This window comes from Hibiscus syriacus, unplaced genomic scaffold, assembly GCF_006381635.1.
Source record: "Hibiscus syriacus cultivar Baekdansim isolate YM2019G1 unplaced genomic scaffold, ASM638163v2 tig00113124_pilon, whole genome shotgun sequence".
Taxonomy (NCBI): domain Eukaryota; kingdom Viridiplantae; phylum Streptophyta; class Magnoliopsida; order Malvales; family Malvaceae; genus Hibiscus; species Hibiscus syriacus.
Genome location: NW_024063444.1, coordinates 3,032,421 through 3,056,356, shown reverse-complemented (window position 1 = coordinate 3,056,356; position 23,936 = coordinate 3,032,421). Strand labels below are relative to the sequence as shown.

Here is a 23,936-nt window from a genome sequence, read left to right as displayed (position 1 = left end):
TGATCATTGCAAACAATGATAAAAAGTATCATCAAATTTCCAAATCTTTTTCCACTTCAGAACATAATCAAGTCAATATGTAAATAGGTTTTTTCCCCTATCAATACATGCAAATTAAACGTTCATAACAGAAGAGCAAGCCCACGGAAAATATCTTGAGGCTGAAGCAATGGCATTATCCTTAACAGATTCACACCAGGCATACTCTCTTGCTCCATCCTTGTCGACGATCTTGATGACAAAGTTTGGAGGAGCCACGACCAGTCTTGATGTGATCTTGATCATGCATTTATCAACCTTATGATGTGTAGCAATGTAGTCCATATAGTACATAGATGGGCCTGTCTCTTTGTCATATCCAACAAGAATGATGTTCGCAGAGTCTGGATTATGGAAAACCCAAATGTCATTGTTAACAATAGTAGAAGAGAGGAGGAAGCAGGTAAGAAAGGACCAAATTCAACATTCTAATGGCACACAGTAAAGAACTAAAAACATCTTTCTCATACATGGATATCTTCTGTATTTTTGAAGGCACTTAAAGGCAACAAAAATACATATACATGATGCAATCACCAAAAGCTTGAAACTGAAAATAAAAAATTTTAAATGAAAACTATTGTATAGAGTTTATTTCAGTGAAATGACACAAGATATCCACATCATGGTTCAAGACAAAAACGTAAGCATCAAGTTTTCTTCATGAATTTGTTAAATCAATTTGGTTGAACAAAGGTTATTGGAAAATGAGTTACATTCAATCCACATACAGTGTACAGATCTTAACACTGTCAATGAAATAAATCATGATTCATCCTTGAAAATAAAATTATCTATACCTGTTTCTCAAAACTTTTAATGAGATAACATCATTTGACACACTGAAAGTGTATATACCTACAATCAGTGCATAAAATATGAACTCTAAAAATAAACATAGACAAAACCTTAGAACTGAAGGAACCTCAGAAATAGATTTGCAAGAGTCCAGGACCTTAAAGAGCAATAAGTGCACTGAGCACCATCACGGACATTCAACCAGAAAAGGAAATAACAGAGGAATCAAGAACAACAAGATATTCTAATTCAACATTGGAACTCCAAAACATAATAAAATATTTTCATTGTACTCAAAATACTTGGACTGTTCTAACCTGATCTTCCGTAAAAACAACAAGGATTAATGTCATAAACCTTCCAAAGGTGTTATAACAAAAACTGCATACTACTCAATTGAAGAGAGGTGTCATAGGATCATGATTCATGCAATGGAAGTATCAACTCTATTCAGAACCAAAGTCCATTTTCCCAATTACAGTGTTTTACTATAAACTCAAACTACATAAAAAGCTTCCACCTTTCCTATGTGATACTAATCAATTTATCGAACTGACTGAAACCATTTACAGGATTTATTCTATTTCATAATCGTGATAACCTTAACCAGTCATAATACATTTAATCATTCCACATTCATCTCGTTACTCCGTTGTTCTAACGATCACACTCCTAAAGTTAATCATACCATATTGAACATACAAGACAACGTAAAAGCTTCATTCGAAAAGCACCATAGTCAGATTAGATAAAAACAATATCCCGCATGGTAAAAAAAACTAATATGACTCCTTCAAAACTTATTATTCACTAATAATTGAAAGCTAACAAAGATATTTTGAAGTAAAAGGTCTCCCTTTTAATGAAAAGACCAATACTTGGTGGTTGGTACTCATGTTCAAATTTCAAAGAACATTCGTTGGATTACCATTCAAACAAAAATAAGGATCATCATTCGTTAAGGCTTTTGCTTCATAAAGTGGAAATGATGATAAAATGAAAAGTTGAAATAGGGAAAATATTTGAAAGGAAAATGTAATTTACATTCGATAGAGTGGAAAATCAAAAGGAAGATAAAAAGAAATGCATAATCTTGTAAAATGCACATTTAACTTCGATATTTTGTGTGTGTATTAACTCAGGGTGTCCCCAAGCCACATTGGACTTGAAAGTAGAAAACTAATCCCAGTCTGGCCGAGAGTGTTTGAAGGTAAAGCACTCCCAACAAGTGCACTTCCAAGGATTGGAACTTGTTTCCTCATCCTTATGGGGGTTGAGGCTATTATCACTTCAACTAACAACTCAATTAGTTCATGCCACTACCCTTAAGACTACATTCAATAAGTTCAAAATTCGAATACCAATATCTATGATGCTTCCCTTATCTATTTGTACCAAAAAAATAAAAGGTGCTTGATCCATGAATCCTATAGCACTTCATGCAAACAACCTTAGAATGTGACATCTAACGAATTCAAAATTCGAACCCCAACATCTGTAATCTATTAGTACAAAAGAGAAAAAATGTTTGATCCGTATTATAATTGAATGCCTAAAAGATTCAAGGAAAATTCCACATATAGATAAAGAGCTTGAACATAAAACTGAAAAGAATGACAAAATTGTTCCATACCCAATGTGTTGCTATTGAATCAGCTACTCTTGGTCGCCATGGCTTTGCAAATCCCACCAATCCCTTTGCAAGTCAAGAGAGTGAAGTAAACGGTGAAAAAGAACATGTATTGGGAGTGGCTCGAAGGCCAATTGTGAGAATCACATATTTCTAAAAGAGCACATGTTTCGGGCCGAGCTTGTTGAACAGATTTTTTGATGAGTTCATTGATGAACTGAGATATTACTAGGCCTAGTTCAAAGAACATTACTTGAAGCTCTCTACGGAAAATGAAATGAGAAACGAAGCCACCGAGGGAAATGAAATCGGGAACCAAAGAAACCCAGGCTAGGAAATGAAAACGGGAACCAAAGCAGTAATGGACAGCTCCTCGCAACAACTCTCGCCAAATCGAAGAAGAAGAAGATTTTGTTTCAGCCAGAAGCAAGCGGGGAGAAGGGTATTTCAGAGAACGGGGACGAGAATAAACAAATATCTAAGGGAGATGGGGGATTAACATTCCCAGTAAAACAAGAAAAATATGCCACTGTTGTTATTCAGTTTTTACCCTCATTTGGGAATGTGACCATCCAAAAGTGGGTATTTTTAACCCGGAAAAAAAGATTACTCCCATGAATGAAATATTCCATGAACTAAACAGGGCCTAAGGGTTTTTGGTTCGACTCCCAATCCCCCTTGACAATTTTTTAATTTTATTCCCACTAGAGGGTGACATGTGTCACCCTCTGATTGGTGAAAATTAAATATATTAAATTAAAATAAATTAAATCCTCTAATCGAGTGGCAACACATGTCATGATATTTGGTATTAGTGTTGTTAGGATCGAGTCATTCATTTCTGAACAACTTCCCAGTGGGTCACCTATCCTTGGATTTCCCTAGTCCAAGCATGCTTAACCACAGAGTTCTGAAGTGAATGGTTACCATTCCTTCTTAAAACCAATTGGTGATAAGTAGGTGGGTCATTTTAACCTCATATCTTTGTAGTGGGTGATCACTGGGTTCTCTCAAGCCAAGGTGGATTCTTGTGGGGCACCCCCACAATTCACCACGGCATTGTAGAGCCCCGCATCTATAGCGTGCTGCGAGCGGGCCTAGGGGCTTCGCAAGGCACACGTGGGCCTCGACAGGTTGGGCAGTCTCGCACCGATATCGCGCCCATACACGATAGAATCCCTAAGGGTGATCGCTGGACCCCAGAACCCAACAAGTGTCACATTGCATGATCTGATTCAAAGATTAAATTTATTTTAATTTATTAAAATTAGGATCGAATTGAGAGAATATATAAGCAATAGTGACCAAATGTGTAATTATATCAATTTTATTAAATGTCACATCAACACTTCCATTAAATTTTAACGACAGATAGTCTGATTGAATGCATTTAAATAGTTGTGTGGCCTGTTTGACAAGAATTCAAAAATAGCGGTTAAAATGAAAAAGGGCTATAGTTAGTTGATCACTGGTATAGTTTACCCTATATTTTATACCTTAGTGTATAAATACTTAAATTCATAATATTTTATACATATTAACTTAAAAAAATATTTTTATATTAATTAATTAAATATATTTATTATTAAATTAATTATTAAATACTTTTATAACACCTCAAATTATGTGTTAGTAGTTTCGGGTTAATTTGAGAGGTATGTGGATCACTTGAAGTTCGTAATTGAAGTCGTTGGGTTGAGTGGGGGTTTAATTGCATGTAAATTGAGCTCGATTGGTCATAAAAAAGGGATTTTTGCATTAGTGGCAAAAGATAAAGAACCAAAAGTGTAACTATCCTATTTATGAAAATGAGGATGATTATTTGAAATTTTATCACATGCTTGGACGTGGGGTTTAGGGTAAAAGTTGGGAGCTTTTATTTCTCCCTCGATTCTTCATTTTTCCCTATTTTTCTTCATCCTTCTTTCTTTTTGAAGCTTCATATTTCAAATAAAAGGAGGGTGGTGAGCATCCTAGTGCAAGAGGAGAATAAGATATCAAGTATGGTTGAGAAAGGATGCTCATTTCGGGATTCTTTAAGCTTTTTAAGGCTGGAATGGGATCGAACCAGTTTAATTTTAAAACTTAGGTTTAGAAAACAAATTTGGAGTTGTCATCAGCATTTGAGTTAAGTAGGTCGAATACTTAAAAAATTTACCCTTTAAAATAATTTTAGAAAAATTAAATTAAAGGAAAAAAAAAGAAACCAGACTGCGTTGAATCAGAAATTCATTTTAAAATGGGGTTTAGGAGTCGATTACGCGTGGGGAAAGGTGAACACCCCCACAACATCCAGAATTGATACCTAACTGATTATACATCATTTTTATGTTTGAGAATTGTAAATTTAAATTAGTATTTAAATTATGATCTCTTATACGAATAATCATCAAAAACACACGTCCTTTGTATTCGGGAGACTTTTCCATAGATTCCCCGAATAAAGATTATTATCTTAATTATCTAAAACATAGAATAAAAGGTGACCCTTTTGTGTGAATAATCCTCGGAAACATGCTTTCATTATATTTTGGAGACTTTTTCATAGATTATCCACATGAAATAATGTTGAAAAATATTTACAGTAGAGTTTAATAAAATATGTTGTAAACAAAACATATTTTTGTACACACACATATATGCGGATGATATGACCAACCAATCAACGCTAAAATACCACCTCAAAACACAATAAAATTATTATATGAAAAACCAAACACATGCGTGTATCAAGTTACAATAGCATGAAAAATACTACGAACTAGAAAAGATAATATGCATTGTGATAGAGTAGAGATAAAAACTACACACACATGACCAACCAAATTATAAAATGTAGTAACCTAATTAATAAAAACAGAAACTAATAGGGAAAATAATAAACATAGAAAAGACAGAGGATCAAAAAATAAATTGTTTAAGATATAGGCATTCAAGATGAGAAACGATAAAATAAAAACGTAATACAAAGAACAAGACGAAATGTAAATAAAAAGCTCGAAATCTAAAATAAAGAACTTAATTCAGTGACTAATTGAGAAGATTACAAACATTGCAAGGACTATACGCGCAGATATCACTTTTTCAAGAAGATGGGCTCCCAGACACCCAAAACGGCGCCGCTTAACAGGTTGTTTAAAAGCTTGCTTTTGGGTTCAATAACCCTATAAATCATTTTCAACCTCCCCCGCCGCTTTTCACAAAAAAAAGAGAGATTTGAAGACTATTTTATAAAACCGGCGTTTTTAACTTTTCAGACTCCAATGAGTCTCCGCCGCGAAGACCGCCGCTGGACGACATATACCACCGCTCGCCAACGCCGGACAGGAAGGAAATGACCACCGCTTGAAGCCTCTCCGTCTCCCGAGTACAAATCTGGGGCCCGATTGCTCTAAAAATTAAAAGGCCCAAACGCCGCGAATCTAAGAAAACCCCCTCAACTTCTTCGATTTCCGATGATTCTCCAACTATCCGATGACCGTTGAATCAGATAAGCCCCCTTCTCTCTCTTTTCCCTTTTTCATTCTTTCCTTAGTCGCGAGATCCGCTCATTTCGACTGAAATCTCTCTGGTTTGGCTATGGACTCCTTCGTTTTTCAAATTGTTGCTCTCTCTGGGTATTTTGTTTGATTTTTTTGGTTGTTCTCCAAGCTCCCATTTTTTTTTCTCTTAAAATGGCTCTCTCTGGTTTCTTTTGTTGATGAATGCTCCCCCTTTTTTTGATCGAATCCCCCTTTTTTGATTTTTTCCTCCCCTTATTATGTGTTGTTGACCCTTTTAAATCGCTTCTTTCTTTAATGTGCATGCACGAGGGAGTACACGATGGAGGCCGTTGGGGCTCTGCCAAGATCATTTTCGTTGTCTCTTTTGCAGAGGGAGAGGGTACAGTTAAAAAATGGCGTGACCAGTTAAAATTTAGATCGGTTATATTATATCATTTAACTAGAAATATTATCAAGCACAATAACATATTAGGTAGCGCTTATATAATGTAATAGGTAGCGCTTATATAATAAAATAGGCATTTAACCGGAAATATTATCAAGTACAATAACAAATTAGGTAGCGCTTATATAATGTAATAGGTAGCGCTTATATTGACCTATTTTCTCATAAAATCGGTAAATTTAAACCGGTTACATTATAAATTGACCTATTACATTATGTATATCGGTTTCGATGTTTTCGGGATCGATACAATTTTAAATGTATCGACACTTTATGCGTGCAACTCGTTTGTGCTTTATTTTGGAAAAAAAATATCGACACATATTTAAAGAGTATCGATATATAATGTAGACCTATTTGCTAATTAACCGGTATATTTTAACCGGTTACATTGTAAATTTACCTGTTATATAATAATTATCGATTTCGATGTTTCGAGGATCAATACTTTTTACGAATGTATCGACACTTTATGCGTACACCTCGTTTGCCATTCATTTTGGAAAAACGTATCGACACAAATTAAAAAAGTGTCGATACTTTATGTTGACCCATTCTCTCATGAACCCGGTATATTTTTACCGGTTACATTGGAAATTTACCTATTACATTATAATTATCGGTCTCTTTGATTTTGGGATCGATACTTGTTATAAATGTATTGACACAAAATCTAATAGTGTCGATACTTTATGTTAACATGTTTTATAATTAAACGGTATATGTATACTAGTTACATTGTCAATTTACCTATTACATTATAATTATTTGTCATTAAAATAGTCTAATTTTACCACCTACATTGTAATTTTACCTATTACTTTAAAGTTATTGAATTCTGTAGTTATTGTACATACCTGAATATGTCGTGCAAATTTAATGTTGTATCCACCCTTCAACTACTACCACTACTAATACCACATCCTATTGAAAGCACCACTGAAACATGTTGTTCAATGAACCTTTACTTACATACATCTCCATCAACTCCTGTTGGGACCATTGAAATTGCACAACAAAACTTTTGCCATGGATTATACTGATGCAGACAATGTTAAGCCAACCGAGAAAACGCCTAATTACTGTAATAATAAAAAACTAGGGTTTCAACAACGTACCTTTCGATTTAAAATGCAACAACAAACAAACAAACTTCAACGTAGAAATGTCTTCTGAGATGCATCAACAATTACGCTTCGATTTCAAAAACTCTATCTATTTTCAGAGGAAATTTAGCTATGCCTTTATATTTACACCGAATATGTTATTTATATTTAATCGATACAATTACCTAAGTGTCGATACTTTTATGTGAAGTGTCGATACTTTCGATAGGATATTTACCTATTTCTTTTAAAGTGTCGATACTTTTTTACGCGTACTTATTAAAGTACCAATACTTTCAACATAACCAGTAGCGCTTTACCGGTTTTATCATTTTGATACCGGTTTTGTTATATTTTTACTTATTATATTGTTATGGATCGATACATTTTCATAAAGTATCGACACTTTTTAGGCTTTATAATTTCTTCTCTTTTAAATTACGAAAGTATCGATACTTATATTAATTTATCGACACTTTTAATATATCCGGTAGTTTTTTACCGGTTTTATCATTTCGAGACCTGTTTTGTCATATTATTACATGTTATATTGCTATGGATCGATACATTTGTATAAAATATCGACACTTTTTATGCGCTATAACTTCTTCTCTTTTAAATATAAAAAGTGTCGATAATTATATTAATTTATCGACACTTTCAATATATCCGATAACTTTTTACCGGTTTTATCATTTCGAGACATGTTTTGTCATATTATTACCTGTTATATTGCTATGGATCGATACATTTGTATAAAGTATCGACACTTTTTAGGCGCTATAACTTCTTCTCTTTTAAATTACAAAAGTGTCTATAGTTATATTAATTTATCGACACTTTCAATATATCCGGTATCTTTTTACCGGTTTTATCATTCCGAGACCTGTTTTGTCATATTATTACCTGTTATATTGCTATGGATCGATACATTTGTATAAAGTATCGACACTTTTTAGGCGCTATAACTTCTTCTCTTTTAAATTACAAAAGTGTCGATACTTATATTAATTTATCGACACTTTCAATATATCCGATATATTTTTACCGGTTTTATCATTTCGATACATGTTTTGTCATATTATTACCTGTTATATTGATATGGATCGATACATTTGTATAAAGTATCGACACTTTTTAGGCGCTATAACTTCTCTTTTAAATATCAAAAGTGTCGATACTTATATTAATTTATCGACACTTTCAATATATCCGGTAGCTTTTTACCGGTTTTATCATTTCGAGACCTGTTTTATCATATTATTACCTGTTATATTGCTATGGATCGATACATTTGTATAGAGTATCGACACTTTTTAGGCGCTATAACTTATTCTCTTTTAAATTACAAATGTGTCGATACTTATATTAATTTATCGACACTTTCAATATATCCGGTAGCGGTTTAGCGGTTTTATCATAATGACACCGGTTTTGTTATATTATTATCTGTTATATTTTTATGGATCGATACATTTGTATAAAGTATCGACACTATAACTTCTTCTCTTTTAAATTACAAAAGTGTCGATACTTATATTAATTTATCGATACTTTCAATATATCCGGTAGCGGTTTACCGGTTTTATCATAATGACACCGGTTTTGTTATATTATTACCTGTTATATTTCTATGGATCGATACATTTGTATAAAGTATCGACACTTTATATGCGCTATAACTTCTTCTCTTTTAAATTACAAAAGTGTCGATACTTATATTAATTTATCGACACTTTCAATATATCCGGTAGCGGTTTACCGGTTTTATCATAATGACACCGGTTTATCATATTTTTACCTGTTATATTGCTATGGATCGATACATTTTTCATTTGTATCGACACAAACCGACAAACTAAGTTTGCTGATTGTCAAATTTTTTAATATTTTTTTCATGATTTCCACCTACAATATTATTATTACTCGATATTTTAAGTAGCGCTAAATCGAATTTATTAAATATATTATAATGTATCCGGTAATACCGTATATTAACTGTATATTAACCCGCCTTTCATGAGGTGACGCTCGCTTGGGTCGCCTAATAGGGGACCAAATCTGTTGCGTGGTGCCATCGTGGATATCTCATGGCTTTGGGGACCACGTTCGAGGATTTCACGTGAGATGAGGGGACCAGGCGATGAATGCGTCGATGTTGGGGACCTCGTTTTCGGCGTGTGATAAACTCAAGGGCTCGGGTATGTGTATCGCACGCGTCGGTAGTTCAACTGTTGAGATTCAGTCATTGCAATGGCGGCTAGTACATTAGAGTAAAACCCTAATCTTGATCCATTTGTGCCGTTATATCTCAAGTAGATCTAACGGCGGATTAGCAGCTGCGCAGCTTCAATTCCAAGGTAATGTATCAGATAGAGTTCTTGATCATATGAATCTGATTAAATTGAGATTTTTTTTAAAAGTTGATTCGAATCTTTCACACTCAACTCGAAATAGTTTTTAATAATAATGTAAATTAGATGAGACAAATCGCAATCTATTCGAATTTGACTCGGGCAAAGCACGGCTAACACTAGAAATGAATGGATTTGACTCGAGCTCAATCTAGACTCGAGTTTTTAATGAGCTAAAATGAACCCCTTAATATTCACTTGAAAAGCTTGAGAATAACTTGAAAATAATATATTATATTTTTAAATTAAATTATTGATAATATTAACATTTACATATTTTTTAATGCAAAATAAAGTTTTTATTCACTTAAGGTTTATGTTCGAGCTCGAATTTGAGTTTCAATCGAGTTAGTTTGAGAATATTTTGTGTTGAAGTTTTTTCGAGCTTGAGCTAAATTTAAGCTTACGAGTTTTCAAGTCAAGTTGAGCTCCATTTTAATTTTTTCGAATCAAATTGAACTCAACAATACTCGAACTTGATTTGATTAATTTACAACCCTAGTTTTCAACACCGATATCATAGTATAATACCTTAATCTTTTAACGGATAGTGTATTTGTAGGATCGTTTAATAATATTTTATCTAAAACATGATTTGATTTGAAGAACTTCATTTGTTTTGAAATGTTTATGAGATTATAACTGATTAAAATGAACAAACATACATTGATTTAATTCGTCAGTCAATTTTGCAATTAAATGTAGCACTCTTGAATTTATTAGTTATTCCAGATCGAAATTAAACGTAAACATGTTTTAATTTCATTCTCTTTAAAAAAAAATAACAATTCAAGTCAAATTATTTTAACATAAAATTTATAACATTGACCCAACTTAATTTTATTAATTGAAAGATATTTTACATTTGACATTATCATTCATGAATAAAACATGTACAATAAAATCTCAAAGAATTTACATGAAGAAACTAGTAAAGAAGACATTCATGAACTTGACACATGATTATAAAATGAATATTGAATTACTCGAATGAAAACGATACATGTTAGGTCAAAAGTTTAGAAGAAATTGTAGTTGGTGTCATTAAAAATCTTATTGAAAATGAAACTTAAAATGATATAATGTATTTGTAACCAATTGCACAGAAGGAAACACTCATAGCAGCAACAACTTTTCACAAATTTTTTTGTTGGAACGCAACACCATAATTTTTGGATAAAGTAAGAAAAATTAGAGATAAAAATATAATTAGGTTTAAATTTTAAGAATAAACAAATAACAATAGAATCACATTTTACTAAGTTGTCATCGTTATATTTGTAATTTCATAAAATTATTAATTTATAATATTAAAAGGATGATAAATTTACCTAATCTTTCAAAAAATTATCTTATTAATTAATCAAAATTATTAATTTAGACCTTGCGTTCAAGTTAAGACCGAAAATATTATCTTAAAAAAGTTATTAATTTATAAAATTTATATTATATATAATTACATTTAATAAAATTAAAATCAAGTAAATTACTAACCATAATTAATAATTTTAGTTGAGGATTCAATTGGAACACAAATTAACATAAATATCAAATTAAGTCGTGGAATCAAATTCAACTACCAACTTTGAAAGAAATTTAAGTTTCAAAACTTGTCGCCAAAGTCTTTTCCATCCACCGCAGTCTATATAAACATAATGTATGACCTTTCTGTACTTTCTTGCTTCTACCTCTTCCCTTGTTTTCTTTTGCTTTCTTTTCGATTTTCCTCGTTATTTCACTTAATAATAGCCTAATTATTTCGATTCCCTACAAAGGAAAAAAAGACCACCGATCATCTTTTAGAAAAATAAAACGTGAAGCATAAAGTTTCCTTTCTGTACAATCGAAGAGAATCGGCCTCGCGAGTTTAGTTCAATCTGGAAATTCGGTATTTGAGAAAAACCCTTGTGGAATTTTCTCGGCAGATATTTCCATTGCGATCGGGAGATCTTCATTGAGGTAAAATTTTCAATTTTTCATAGGTTTTATAATTCTGTTGCATTAATTTCCTCGAAAACTTTACCAGAACATGTTTTTGAGTCGTTAGAATTAAAGATTTTGTTTTCTTTCATTTTGCTTTTTCTTTTGAAAAAAATCTCAGCAGTTAATTAACGTTGGATATATTTTTTTATAAAAAAATGACATGTAAAAGAAAAGAAAACTTGTTAATATATTTTGATTACACATACCAGAAGCAACCCCCCCACCCAAACACAACACGCAAAAGAAAATAATAATAATAAATCACTTCTGTTAAAAATAGTTTAAATAATGGGTTTTGTTGATATTTGTAATTCTCTTATTCTTTTTTCGTGTAATAATACACGATAAAGTTCTTATCAAGGGCGATAATTTCCTTGAGAAGATGTCAAAAATGTTAGCTGGAAGAGTTTCAAGTCCAGTTGGTTTTGCTTCAGATGACTAAACTTTTTCATAAACCTGGGCCTCGGTAGCATTCTCTGAAGCCAACCAACCGTTAGTTCTTCATTGAATAGCAATTAGTTGAATATTAGATATGTTTGTCATTTATGTACTAATTTAGTGGCGAAAGAAGGTAGTGATTTTTTAGTGAGTAAGTGTCTTTGTTTTACGAACGGCCAATGGCCTAGGACAGAAAAAGAGAAAACAAAGGAATCTTAACAGTCTTGCAAAGGAAGGCTACCTAGTACTAGTATTAGTATTGCTATTAGTATAATTAATAGTACTATCAACCAAATGATAGCCAATTGTCAAAATTGTGGTTTGCAGTAGTGAAAGATCATGTTCAATTGTATGTTGTCTGTGAGTGTCTGGTAACTTGTCTTGCATTGTTAAGGCCTAAAAGTGATGCCACAAATGATTTATGTTGTCCTATTTATGTTGTAAGGAGATATTAATAACCATGTTTTTTTGCATTGAGTTTCTTATCAAGAGATGGAGACTGAAAATGGGGAAGGGAAGCGATTATTTGAAAGAACTTCATCAGATATTTTGCATATTTGATTCCAAACTTGCTAGTTTTTTTTTCATGATCCATAAGTTATAGCAAAAAGTTAATCTGGAAGTTTTGTGACCGTTCTCTTTTGGCGTTGTCAGAATTAGATGGATACCAATAACTGGAGGTCTACTCCTCCCAGTGGAGAGCCCCCCATGGATCCAGGTGATTGGAGAGCCCAATTGCAGCCAGATTCACGACAAAGAATAGTCAATAAGATGTAAGTGAATTTTATGGTATTATTTTTTTCTAAATACACTTATATTTAACTTACTGAGATTTTGTGGCTTGTTTCATTGTCTCTGTTAGTATAGTTATGAACCAAACATTCCCATTAAGAGCAGTTTGTTTCCTTTTCCAAATTGTTTTCTTTGTTCTGTAAATACATGGCTTGAGAACCAAATCTTGTTCTTAAGTCTGACCCAGGGCACAATATACGGGCAACATATCTGGAACCTGATGCAGTTAAGCTATTGGGCCCAACTTTATATGACATATTGGGATGCATCATTTAATGAATTTATGTGATTGAATAATAAATATATTGCTTTTATATCTTTGGTTCCTTGTAAGCTTGGGACCTGTTATCTTATTCATGTACACTATGACTATGAATTGGTGGTTTTCTTTTGTTCTTAAGGACTGAATTTTAAATAATTTATTGCTGTTAAGTAGCATTGCCTTGCTATTTTCTATTTTCTACTTCATTGTCTGAACAATGAAAATCATGATTGTTCTCTATTTGAATGTAGCTGATGTATGAAGGCCATGATAGTCACTTGTTTATATCGGGTGAACCTTGTTAGCTCCAATGTTGTTACTTTTTGATATTTAAATGTGACTGTCCTGAAACGTTATGGAGGAAAATTTTTTGGTGCTCATATAATATCCTGGTTAGTGTTCATTTGATTGTGTTATGTAATGGACCTGATAACTTGGTCCTTAGCATTCATTTATTTAGCATTTGAAGATTCTTACAGATATCATGTTTGCGTGTCAATAACTTATGCAATGTCTTGTGTATGTAGAATGGATACATTGAAGAGGCACCTTCCATTTTCTGGTCAAGAGGGTCTAAATGAACTCAGGAAAATTGCTGTAAGGTTCGAGGAAAAGATTTTTGCAGATGCAGCCAATCAGGTAATCATAGAAAGTGGCATTCTTTAACATGGTTGGATGCATTGTTGTTTTTCGTGTATGTGTATCTTTCTGTTTCTTTCTTTTCTTTATGAATATGCATGAACATGACACACTCAAACTCCTTACCAAGTCAACTCGTTGATTTTAACGTTATTGTCTGTATTCAGACTGATTATCTAAGGAGAATATCTTTGAAGATACTTACAATGGAGAATAAGTCTCAGAATGCTATACCCAACACAGGGAATAACAGCAAACCACCTGATCCAGGTAATATCAAGAATCTGCATTTTGCTTTATGTGAGTACAATTCTTTTCATGTATTTGTGCTTTCTGTTCTTTTGCTGCTGAATAGAACTTCATGCACCGTTGCATGTGCTAGGAATAATTTTTCATTGTTTTCTTCTTCCTCGTATTATTCAATTGTCTTGCATGTTTTAATTTGTTAATGTTTTGGTATTTTTGTTGTTCAACTTGTTCTAAATGTTTTTCGATTCAGTTCTTGTGGGTTCTTCTTCAACTTCTCCTTCTGAATATAAATATCTTGGATAGGTTCTCAAGGCATGCAGAACCAAGTTCACAGTCGGGGGCAATCAGTTCATATCTCATTACAAAGTAATCAATCTCAAGCACTTCTGTTATCCCAGAGTATTCCAAATAACATGGCATCTGCTGGAGTTCAAAGTTCTGCTGGTTTACAATCTGGAATGCCTACTGTATCTGGTCTAACCCAAAATCCTCTACCTAATGTTGTTGGCCAGAATTCCAACATGCAGAACATGTCTGGAATTTCACAGAACTCACTGGGGCAAGGGATGCCTTCTAATATTTTTGCTAATCAGCAGCGACAAATGCAAGGAAGGCAACAGGTGCTTCCGCAACAGCAACAGCAGCAGCAGCATCTATATCATCAGCAGTTACAAAACCAACTTATGAAACAACAGATTCAACAGGGAAATCTCCAGCCCTCACTTATGCAGTCTCACATGCAGCAACAGCAGAACCATTTACCAGCTACTCAGTTACAATCTTCCCAGCAATCTGGTATGCAAACATCATCCATTATACAGCAATCTTCCATGCAAGCAACTCCTGTTCCTGGTCTTCAACACAATCAGCAATCTTCACTACAACAGTCAACTCAGTCCATGCTTCAGCAGCATCAACAGGCACAACAGGCTGCCAGTTCTGGCATTCATAAACAAACACCTATGGCGCAGCAGTCAACGACGCCTCAGCAGCAACAGCAGCCTCCACAGCCACAACACCAGCAGCCGCACTTAATGGGACACCAGACAAATGCTGCAAGTACGCAGCAAAATCAGTTAATTGGACAACGAAACAGCATTGCAGAAATGCAGCAGCAGAGGTTGCTAGGCCAGGCTAATAATCTTCCAAACCTACAGCAACAGCAGCGGCAGCAGTTAATGGCTCAAAAAACTAACCTGTCAAATATCCATCAGCAGCAGTTGGGTCCTCAGAGTAATAGTTCTGGATTACAGCAACAGCAGCCACAATTGATTGGAGCTCAGTCGGGTAACTCAACCATGCAAACTAACCAGCAATCTTTACACATGCTATCCCACCCTAAGGTTCCTCTCCAACAAATGCAGCAGAGTGCATCCAATGCCAATTTGTTACCAACTCAAGGGCAGGCATCCCAGCAGTCACAGCAGCAACAGCAACTGATGTCGCAGATGCAATCACAGTCTACTTTGCAGCAACAATTGGGTTTGCAACAGCAACCCAATCAATTACAACCAAATATGCAACAAAGGCTTCAAGGAGGTCAAGTATCAAGCTCCTTGCTTCAATCACAAAATTTGACAGACCAGCAAAAGCAATTGTATCAATCACAAAGAGCTGTTCCGGAGACATCATCAAGTATGTTTTTGAATCTATGCCATTACCTGTCCTCGTTCTTTGCTTGGTTGCTTTCAGCTCTTGTGTTATTTAACTGATTTGTCAACTTCACCTGTGATGACATTATTTTGCATCACATTTTTACCCAGAAAGTAATTCCCATTCCAACTTAGGAGATTAAGAGAAAATCCTTATTTTTTTTTTGGAAAGGAAGATTTTTATTAATTAGGATGAAAACTCATTGCTAGGGGTCTCGTTAAAAAATCTCCCTAGGCCTAAATGGAGGAAAAAGAGTGCACCCCATCAAGAAGACCAGGAACGCTCCCACGGAACCTGGCTCGGACTCCCGACTTTAAGCAATAGAATCACCCTCGCTTCAACATCAAACTTCATTAACCACCACCTGTGCATTAACTCTGCCAACAGCCGTCTTGGCCAGCTGGTCCGCAGAAGTATTGCACCTTCTCAGAACTAGGTTGACAGCAAACTTTTCGCGAACTTTTAGATGATTAGTCCTAGGCTCAAATACTTGCTATAAAAAATTAGTGGCAGCCTTTCATTCAGCTGATCATTGGCATTGCATGGCTTTGTACGACACAAGAAACGTTGTTTGTCATCTGTGTCGCTGTTAAGGTCTTGAATGCTGTGATTGTGCTATTATATTACTCTTGATGCATTCCTGCAGCTATTCTGCTATGGTTTTGTCAGTCCACAGGCAGCTTCTGGATTTTAATCTCTTCTCCTGTTCAAAAATAATTGGTTCTTTTTTATTGACAATAATTGATTTCTTTTATTCAATGAGTTTTTGCATCAAACTAGAGGGTCTACGTACTTGCCAATGTCAGTTTTTTTTCTTCTGGAAGGATGCACAATGTAAAAGCAAGTTGGTTCATCCATGCATGAGATGGTCGAAAGGGTGTCAAGGCCTCAAAATTGTGTGGTCCTTGGACTGCGTCTCACGGCTTTTGTTGAGACATGATATTTCTGATGTAGATTTGATTAAATTTTATATGAACCTTGTATATTCCTTAGTCTAATTTGTGCAATAAGTTTCTTAATGCTTTAGATTGACTCACCCTTATTAACTTAACATATTTCTCTTTCAGTGAATAATAGGCTGGTAGCAGCATAACTTTCTTTTAGGTCGTCCTTCACATGTTACTTAAAACTTAATCATTTACACCTATTCCAACTGATCTTTTTTGTTCTTTTATCTGTTAACTCAAGAAACTAAAAAACATATCCTTGAAAATAAGAATGACTTTTGAACTGCTAGTTGTGTTTGTGTCATTATGGAAAGAAATTTCATATTAGCTGCTTTTGTATAGTAGTAGATAGATGCCTTGGAGTACCCCCAAAGGAAAGAGGCACTGAAATGTGATTGTAGGAAGTGTGTTTTTAAATGAGTAACCCCATAAACTTGGATATGCATAGTTAGTTGCAGGAACTAGCAATAAAAGCCTCACGTTTGTTCGTCAAATATGTTTAATGGTTTCTTCAAATGCCTTTCAGTTGTACCCCATGGCTGGTATGATGGAATTTTATGATGTAGGAATTTGATTATTGGTTGCAACCTCCCCTTCTATGCTATGTCTACCTTAATTTTCTATGAGAGTTAGTTTTTTTTTGCCCAATTGTACCTTTCTTCTATAAACTATCTATTTCAATGTTTTCCGTTCTCCAAAGATTTTTGTTTTTCTCATGTACGTTTTATGCATCCTTTTTTCCAGCATCTTTAGATTCCACAGCTCAAACAGAGCTTGCAAATGGTGGTGATTGGCAAGAAGAGGTATATCAGAAGGTAAAAGCTCTTGATTATTCTCCTATAAATAATATTATACTTACAAGTTGGCTTTAATTAGGTTTTATGTGCAGGAAAATGGTCATAAAAAGGAATATTACAGTATATTGGATGCGTCTGTTAACAGGAAATATAAAAAAGAAGAATTAGCAACTTAAAATAAATTTTGTTAAAGAAATTTAGGCATTTTATTTGTTTGTTATCAATAAGAAAATAAATCCAAATTGTTCAGCGTTCTAGGAAAGATCTATTTAATTGTTGAGCAAGGAAATAAGACCAAGGATATCCTCTGCATGCTTGACTTCAAATTAAGCCTTAATTGACTCCTGTGTTTCTTCTATAATTTTAACTAAAATCACTGCCTTCTAGTCAGAAAACTGAAAAATTGGTTTACTTTTTGTATAAACGATGAAACTTGGATATATTGAGTGGTTTAGTTGTTGGTTAACCAGTCTGTGCCTGAATTTATGTTACAGATCCAGACATTGAAGGAGACATACTTGCCTGAATTAAATGAGATGTACCAGAAAATTGCTACTAAGTTGCAGCAGGTAGGTTTATTCATTACATAATCTTATATATGCTTTCTTTAACATCTCAAGAGTGATAGAATCCTTCTGCACCATACACTGCTGCTGTATCTATCAACAAAATTTAGTATCTATCAACAAAATTTAGGGAGAACGTCACTACTCCACATTAAAGCTTTTGATCCCACCCCACTTTTGTGTTACTTCTTGAATCCTATTCCTTTAGACAGTGTTTAGTGGTCTCGCTTATGCTTATCTGGTGGAATAGTGGTTTGCAATTTTACTTGGGTTGCTTAAGACAATTCTGTGTTCTATTTTCCAGCATGATGCTAATCCACAGCAGCCAAAGTATGAGCAGCTTGATAGTTTGAAACTATTCAAGACCATGTTGCAGCACATTTTAGCTGTCTTATCTGTTCCCAAAGCGAATATAACACCCCCATTCAAGGAGAAGTTGAGTTCATATGAGAAGCAGATAATAAATTTTGTGAATTCCAATAGGCCAAGGAAGCCTGTCACGATGCTGCAAGAAGGACAGTTTCCTCCACCTCATATGCATTCCATGCAACAAGCACAAACACAAATTAATCAGACACAGTCTCATGATAATCAAATGAACCCTCAGTTGCAGTCGGAAAATTTACAAGGTTCTGTGCCAGCAATGCAGCCTAACAACATAACAAGCATGCAGCATAATTCTTTGTCACCTGTGGTTTCGACAACACATCAGACCAAGTTAAATTCGTTACAGCCAGGTTCCAATATGGATTCAGGACAAGGTAATGCCCTTGGTTCAATGCAGCAGGTTGTACCAGGACCATTACAACAGAATCCTGTGAGTACTTCCCAGCAGGCAAATTTTAACAGCTTGTCATCACAAAGTGGGGCAAGTGTTCTGCCACAAAACATTAATTCTCGTCAGTCAAGTTCCAACATGCTTCAGCACCAGCAAATGAAACAACAGCAAGAACAGCAAATGCTACAGTCACAGAAGTACAAGCAACAGTTTCAACACCGCCAAATGCAGCACCAGTATATACAACAGAAGCAGCAGCTACTGCAACAACAACAGCAGCTGCAGCAGCCACAGCAGCAAGCAAAGCAACAACCGTCCACTCAATTGCAGACACACCCGATGCCCCAACTGCATCAGATGAATGATGCGAATGATATGAGGCAGGGGGTGGGTGCTAAGACAGGGGTATTCCAACACCTTCAGGCAGGTCAGCGGCAATCATATGCCCATCAGCAGTTGAAATCAGGTGCTCAATTTCCTGTTTCTTCACCGCAGCTACTTCAGGCTGCATCTCCTCAGATGCCCCAGCATTCTTCCCCACAGGTTGATCAGCAAAACCTGCTATCATCCATCTCAAAATCTGGAACTCCCTTGCAATCTGCAAATTTACCTTTTGTTGTTCCTTCACCTTCAACTCCGTTGGTTCCATCGCCTATTCCTGGGGAATCTGAAAAACCTGTTCAGGGAACTTCTCTCCCAAATGTCGCTACTATTGGAAATCAACAAGGAACTAGTGTTCAAGCAGGCTCCCAATCCCTGGCAATTGGCACACCAGGCATATCAGCCTCACCTCTGCTTGCTGAGTTCACTGGTGCAGATGGAATTCATGCTAATGCTTTGACAGCTGTTTCCAGCAAGTCAAACATTACAGAGCAATCTCTTGAACGTTTAATGAAAGCAGTTAGTGAAGCTCTATTATTGTCACTTCTTCTCTTTCTTACATGGTTGAGGCTGTAGAAGTTCTTTCTCTTTTTCTTCTTTCAAAAACATATTGGATTAATTTGATTTTTAATGCACTTCAATTGCAGGTGAAATCCATTTCACCTATAGCATTGGGTGCAGCTGTAAATGACATTGGCTCAGTTGTCAGCATGACTGACAGGATAGCAGGTTCAACCCCAGGTAATGGGTCCAGGGCTGCAGTAGGTGAGGATCTGGTTGCCATGACAAAGTGTCGTCTGCAAGCAAGAAACTTCATCAGTCAAGATGGAATGAGCAGAACAAAGAAAATTAGGCGTCACACTAGTGCCGTGCCCCTAAATGTTGTATCATCTGCTGGTAGTTTGAATGATAGTTTCAAACGGCCAACTGGTTCGACATCTGACTTGGAGTCAACTGCAACGTCTAGTGTCAAGCGACCAAGAATTGAGGTATTATTCCTTGCTCACAGTGCCCTTTTTAAACAATGCATTCTGCTATGCTCTTTAGGAATCCTGTTCCAGCACTTCATAAATACGGGTGAATTTCTACTTCATAAATACGGGTGAATTTCTATGTACTGTACTTCTAATGCCAAATTTAACGTTCGTCACTCCATTTTGGAATGTTTTGAAGTTATGTGTGTGCTCATTTATTTTTAAACACATAAGCATCTTACTTTGTCTATATTTTCTTATCTACTATTTTGGTATTGTTACAGATTTACAGACTAAATATTAGGGTTGATATATATTGTATTTAATGTATGATATTACCCAGTTAATGTAGGATATTACTTTACATATTATAGGACTTGTATATATAACCATAATGTTGATGAATAAAATACAAGTATTCTCTTCCCAATATTTTACCGGCACCTTTGGCATTAGAAGCCATTAAACATCAATTTCACAAAAATCTTGAAATTTATCTTAAATAACCTTAAAGCCAAAGAACTTTGTAAATTTGTTGTCAAATGCAAGCACTCAATTTCAAAGAAAAAGTGTGTCAGACTTTTCTGTTGCTGACATGCAATTTTTCTCAAAGTTTTTGCATCACATCAATCATTTGTTTACTTATTTGTTTAATGTGAGATTATCTTGATTTTAATGAAGCATTCATGCTGGTTAACTACTATATTAGCCATTCAATTTCCAGTCTGATGGTTTCATGTCCGCCATTGTTGACGAGTTCTATTTACTATATCTAGTATTATTACCCCTTAGTTACACTTGTGACTTGGGAATCACAGCTGTATCCAACCTCGAGAGATAATTTCTTGAGGAAAATCGTTATTGACTACTAGGTGAGAATCAGGAAACAGTGCAGCTGCAGGTCTTGAGCAGCAAAGACATTAATTCTATTCCTTAGGAATGAGTTTGTTCAAGTTGAACATATATGAAGTTTATGGAGCTTCTCTATGAAGCTATAAAAATGCTTTAACAAAAGTTTTAGCAAAATCAATTTGCATTTATGAATTTTTTGGCATAAGTCATAGTTGGCTTTGCTTAGTTACATATATTTATGCTTGTGACTAAGGTAAAGGTTAAAGGTGACATGAATATTGGTGAAGAAAAAATTGTGTACTTTTTCAGCACATGCATCATTGTTGCTATTTGTTCTGAATCATGTGGTTCTTAGGCATTCTTTCTTTCATGGAATGCATATAATCCTTTATGAACATACTGTCATTTAGTTAGGGAAATCAATAATGAAAATATTAGTTATAGATTCTGTCAGATCATGTCTAATCTTCGGTTAAGTTTCATGCTCCATTTTGATCTTATAGATTTATATTATGCCTGATGTGATCGGAAATTTTGCATGAAGTTTTTAGCTGAAGTCCTCCAAATTCTAGAGTTAAATTGTTCAGTGATGTACTGAATGTAGGCAGAAAAAATTTCCGACTTCTACTTTCTGATGTTCAATAACTTTGTGTCATTGAGAATTCAAGACATTTTGTTTTTTCACATTTCAACTTCTGTGTAGCAAGGCTATTTAATGCTAGCAAGATAAATTCTATGCATAACTTAGTGTTGTCTGAGACAGCTGCAATTTGCTTTATATGATAAGATATAAAAGATAACATGGAAGCCATCACAGGCTAATCACGGCCTTTTGGAAGAAATAAGGGAAATAAACGAGAGGCTCATTGACACAGTGGTTGGTATCAGTGATGAAGGTGTTTATCCTGGTGCAGCAGCTTCAACTACTGAAGGGGGTGAAGGAACCATTGTCAAGTGCTCTTTCAGTGCTGTGGCTCTCAGTTCAAAATTGAAATCACAGTACATGTCGGTACAAATGGTAAGCTTTTCAACTCATATAAAGACACTGATGTCATAACCTGAAAGTAATATGATCTTTTTGGCATTATATCTGCTTTGTTGCTATGCAGTTACCAATTCAGCCCTTGCATTTGCTAGTCCCCACAAATTATCCAAATTGCTCTCCAATCCTATTAGACAAGTGTCCGGTTGGAGTCAGGTGAGGAAACATTTGCCTTTGAATCCCAATCGTTCTCTTCTTCCCCTTCTTTAAATAGGCTGGTATTCTGTTTAAAAACTGTTTGATTTCTTTTTGGGGAACTATCAAACATAATGGTTTTGTTTCAACTGTTTGCTTATCTTTATTTTATTCGAGTACAATTCCAAAAGTAAAAATTGTGAGGCGATAACATTTTTATGTTTGAGTGAGATATTGCTGGCCTGACATTTTCATTAAGGATGAAAGAATCCAGTGCAAGGATTAAACTATTGTTAATTATAAAAACTTGAACTAAATTTAGGTTTTTCAACATCCATAGGAAAACTTTATAGGCAGTTATTAGAATTTGGCATGGGTTTTGTTTCGGCAGAGGTGCAAGATGGTTTGAGCCTAGATGTCTCTATTTGGTATTTTTGCTAGAAAATAATTTTTGATGTCATATTCTGTTTCGCAGTAAGGAGCATGAAGACCTTTCAGTGAAAGCAAAGTCTAGGTTTAGTATATCACTGCGTAGCCTTCCACAGCCCATGTCACTTAGTGACATAGCAAGGACTTGGGATGTTTGTGCCCGAGTGGTTATTTCGGATCATTCAAAACTGAGCGGCGGTGGCAACTTTAGCTCAAAATACGGGACTTGGGAGAATTGCTTGAGTGCTGCATAGCCATCTTTGCCGACTCAATCAGAAGCCTAAATCAGATTTGTTTTGATGATTGATGTCAAGAATTTTCCACAGCTGCTACACGGAGGTCTGAACACAGTTTTTGGATGCACATACGTGTAATTAAAGCAGTGTCTGTTGATAGTTGTAGATTCGAGAGAACTCCCGAAGATGGATCATAGCTACTATCGGTAAGTAAGTAATGCTCGCATTTCGGCCAACTTTGCTATAAATTCTGTTCGAAACCAGGCTTCACTATGTATGTTCATCTATAGCAGCTTTTTGAATGGTTAAGTGGGGAAAACCTTTGTACTTCGTTCTCTTTGGTTAATAATAAGCAGAATCATTCACTATAGTCTCGTTATTCATTACTACTTGGTGATTACAATCTAGGTTAGCCCCATTTTTTACAGATAAATTATTCACACCAAATAGAGTATTGGAGTGTGTTGTCTAAATCTCAGCACACTCGAACACATGTTATAAAGTGCCTTAAATTGTGTCATAGTTTTAGCCTCAATGCTCGCACATCCTAAACCATTTGTCTCGGAGCTGTTGTATTGAACCGAGTTGGTTAACACATGGTTGACAGCAAATATTGACGTGAAGAGATCGTAAACGACGTGTTTTGTACGGGAATCTCTAAGAAAAGACAGACTATTAATGTTTAAAAAATGGCGGATTAGGGCGCAAGTGGAATAATTTCGTGCATATTTACTTACCCATATTTTTTGTTACCCATTTGAAAACTCCAGTAACAGTTCCGGTCGCAACAAGTTTATTACAAAAACACTTGACATTATCAATGTCAATCTATTTTCTTAACGACCGAT

The 23,936-nt window shown here is 34.9% G+C and overlaps 2 protein-coding genes across 2 annotated transcripts; one reads left to right on the top strand and one right to left on the bottom strand.

Moving 5' to 3' along the window:
* Positions 1-2,489: 2,489 nt before the first annotated feature.
* On the bottom strand, positions 2,490-3,023 carry LOC120185769 (lipid phosphate phosphatase gamma-like). The gene is made up of 2 exons (XM_039189894.1): positions 3,018-3,023; positions 2,490-2,945 (listed from the first exon to the last, which is right to left on the bottom strand). The coding sequence occupies exons 1-2, from the start codon at positions 3,021-3,023 to the stop codon at positions 2,490-2,492; spliced, it is 462 nt and encodes a 153-aa protein (XP_039045825.1).
* An 8,613-nt stretch (positions 3,024-11,636) lies between these two features.
* LOC120185862 (mediator of RNA polymerase II transcription subunit 15a-like) lies at positions 11,637-23,399 on the top strand. Its single transcript, XM_039189966.1, has 12 exons — positions 11,637-11,894; positions 13,011-13,129; positions 13,938-14,049; positions 14,217-14,319; positions 14,602-15,933; positions 17,643-17,713; positions 18,190-18,264; positions 18,566-19,939; positions 20,068-20,409; positions 22,064-22,264; positions 22,356-22,444; positions 22,899-23,399. Exons 2-12 carry the CDS (start codon positions 13,017-13,019, stop codon positions 23,104-23,106), a joined length of 4,020 nt encoding a protein of 1,339 aa, XP_039045897.1. The 5' UTR covers positions 11,637-11,894; positions 13,011-13,016; the 3' UTR covers positions 23,107-23,399.
* Positions 23,400-23,936: the final 537 nt, after the last annotated feature.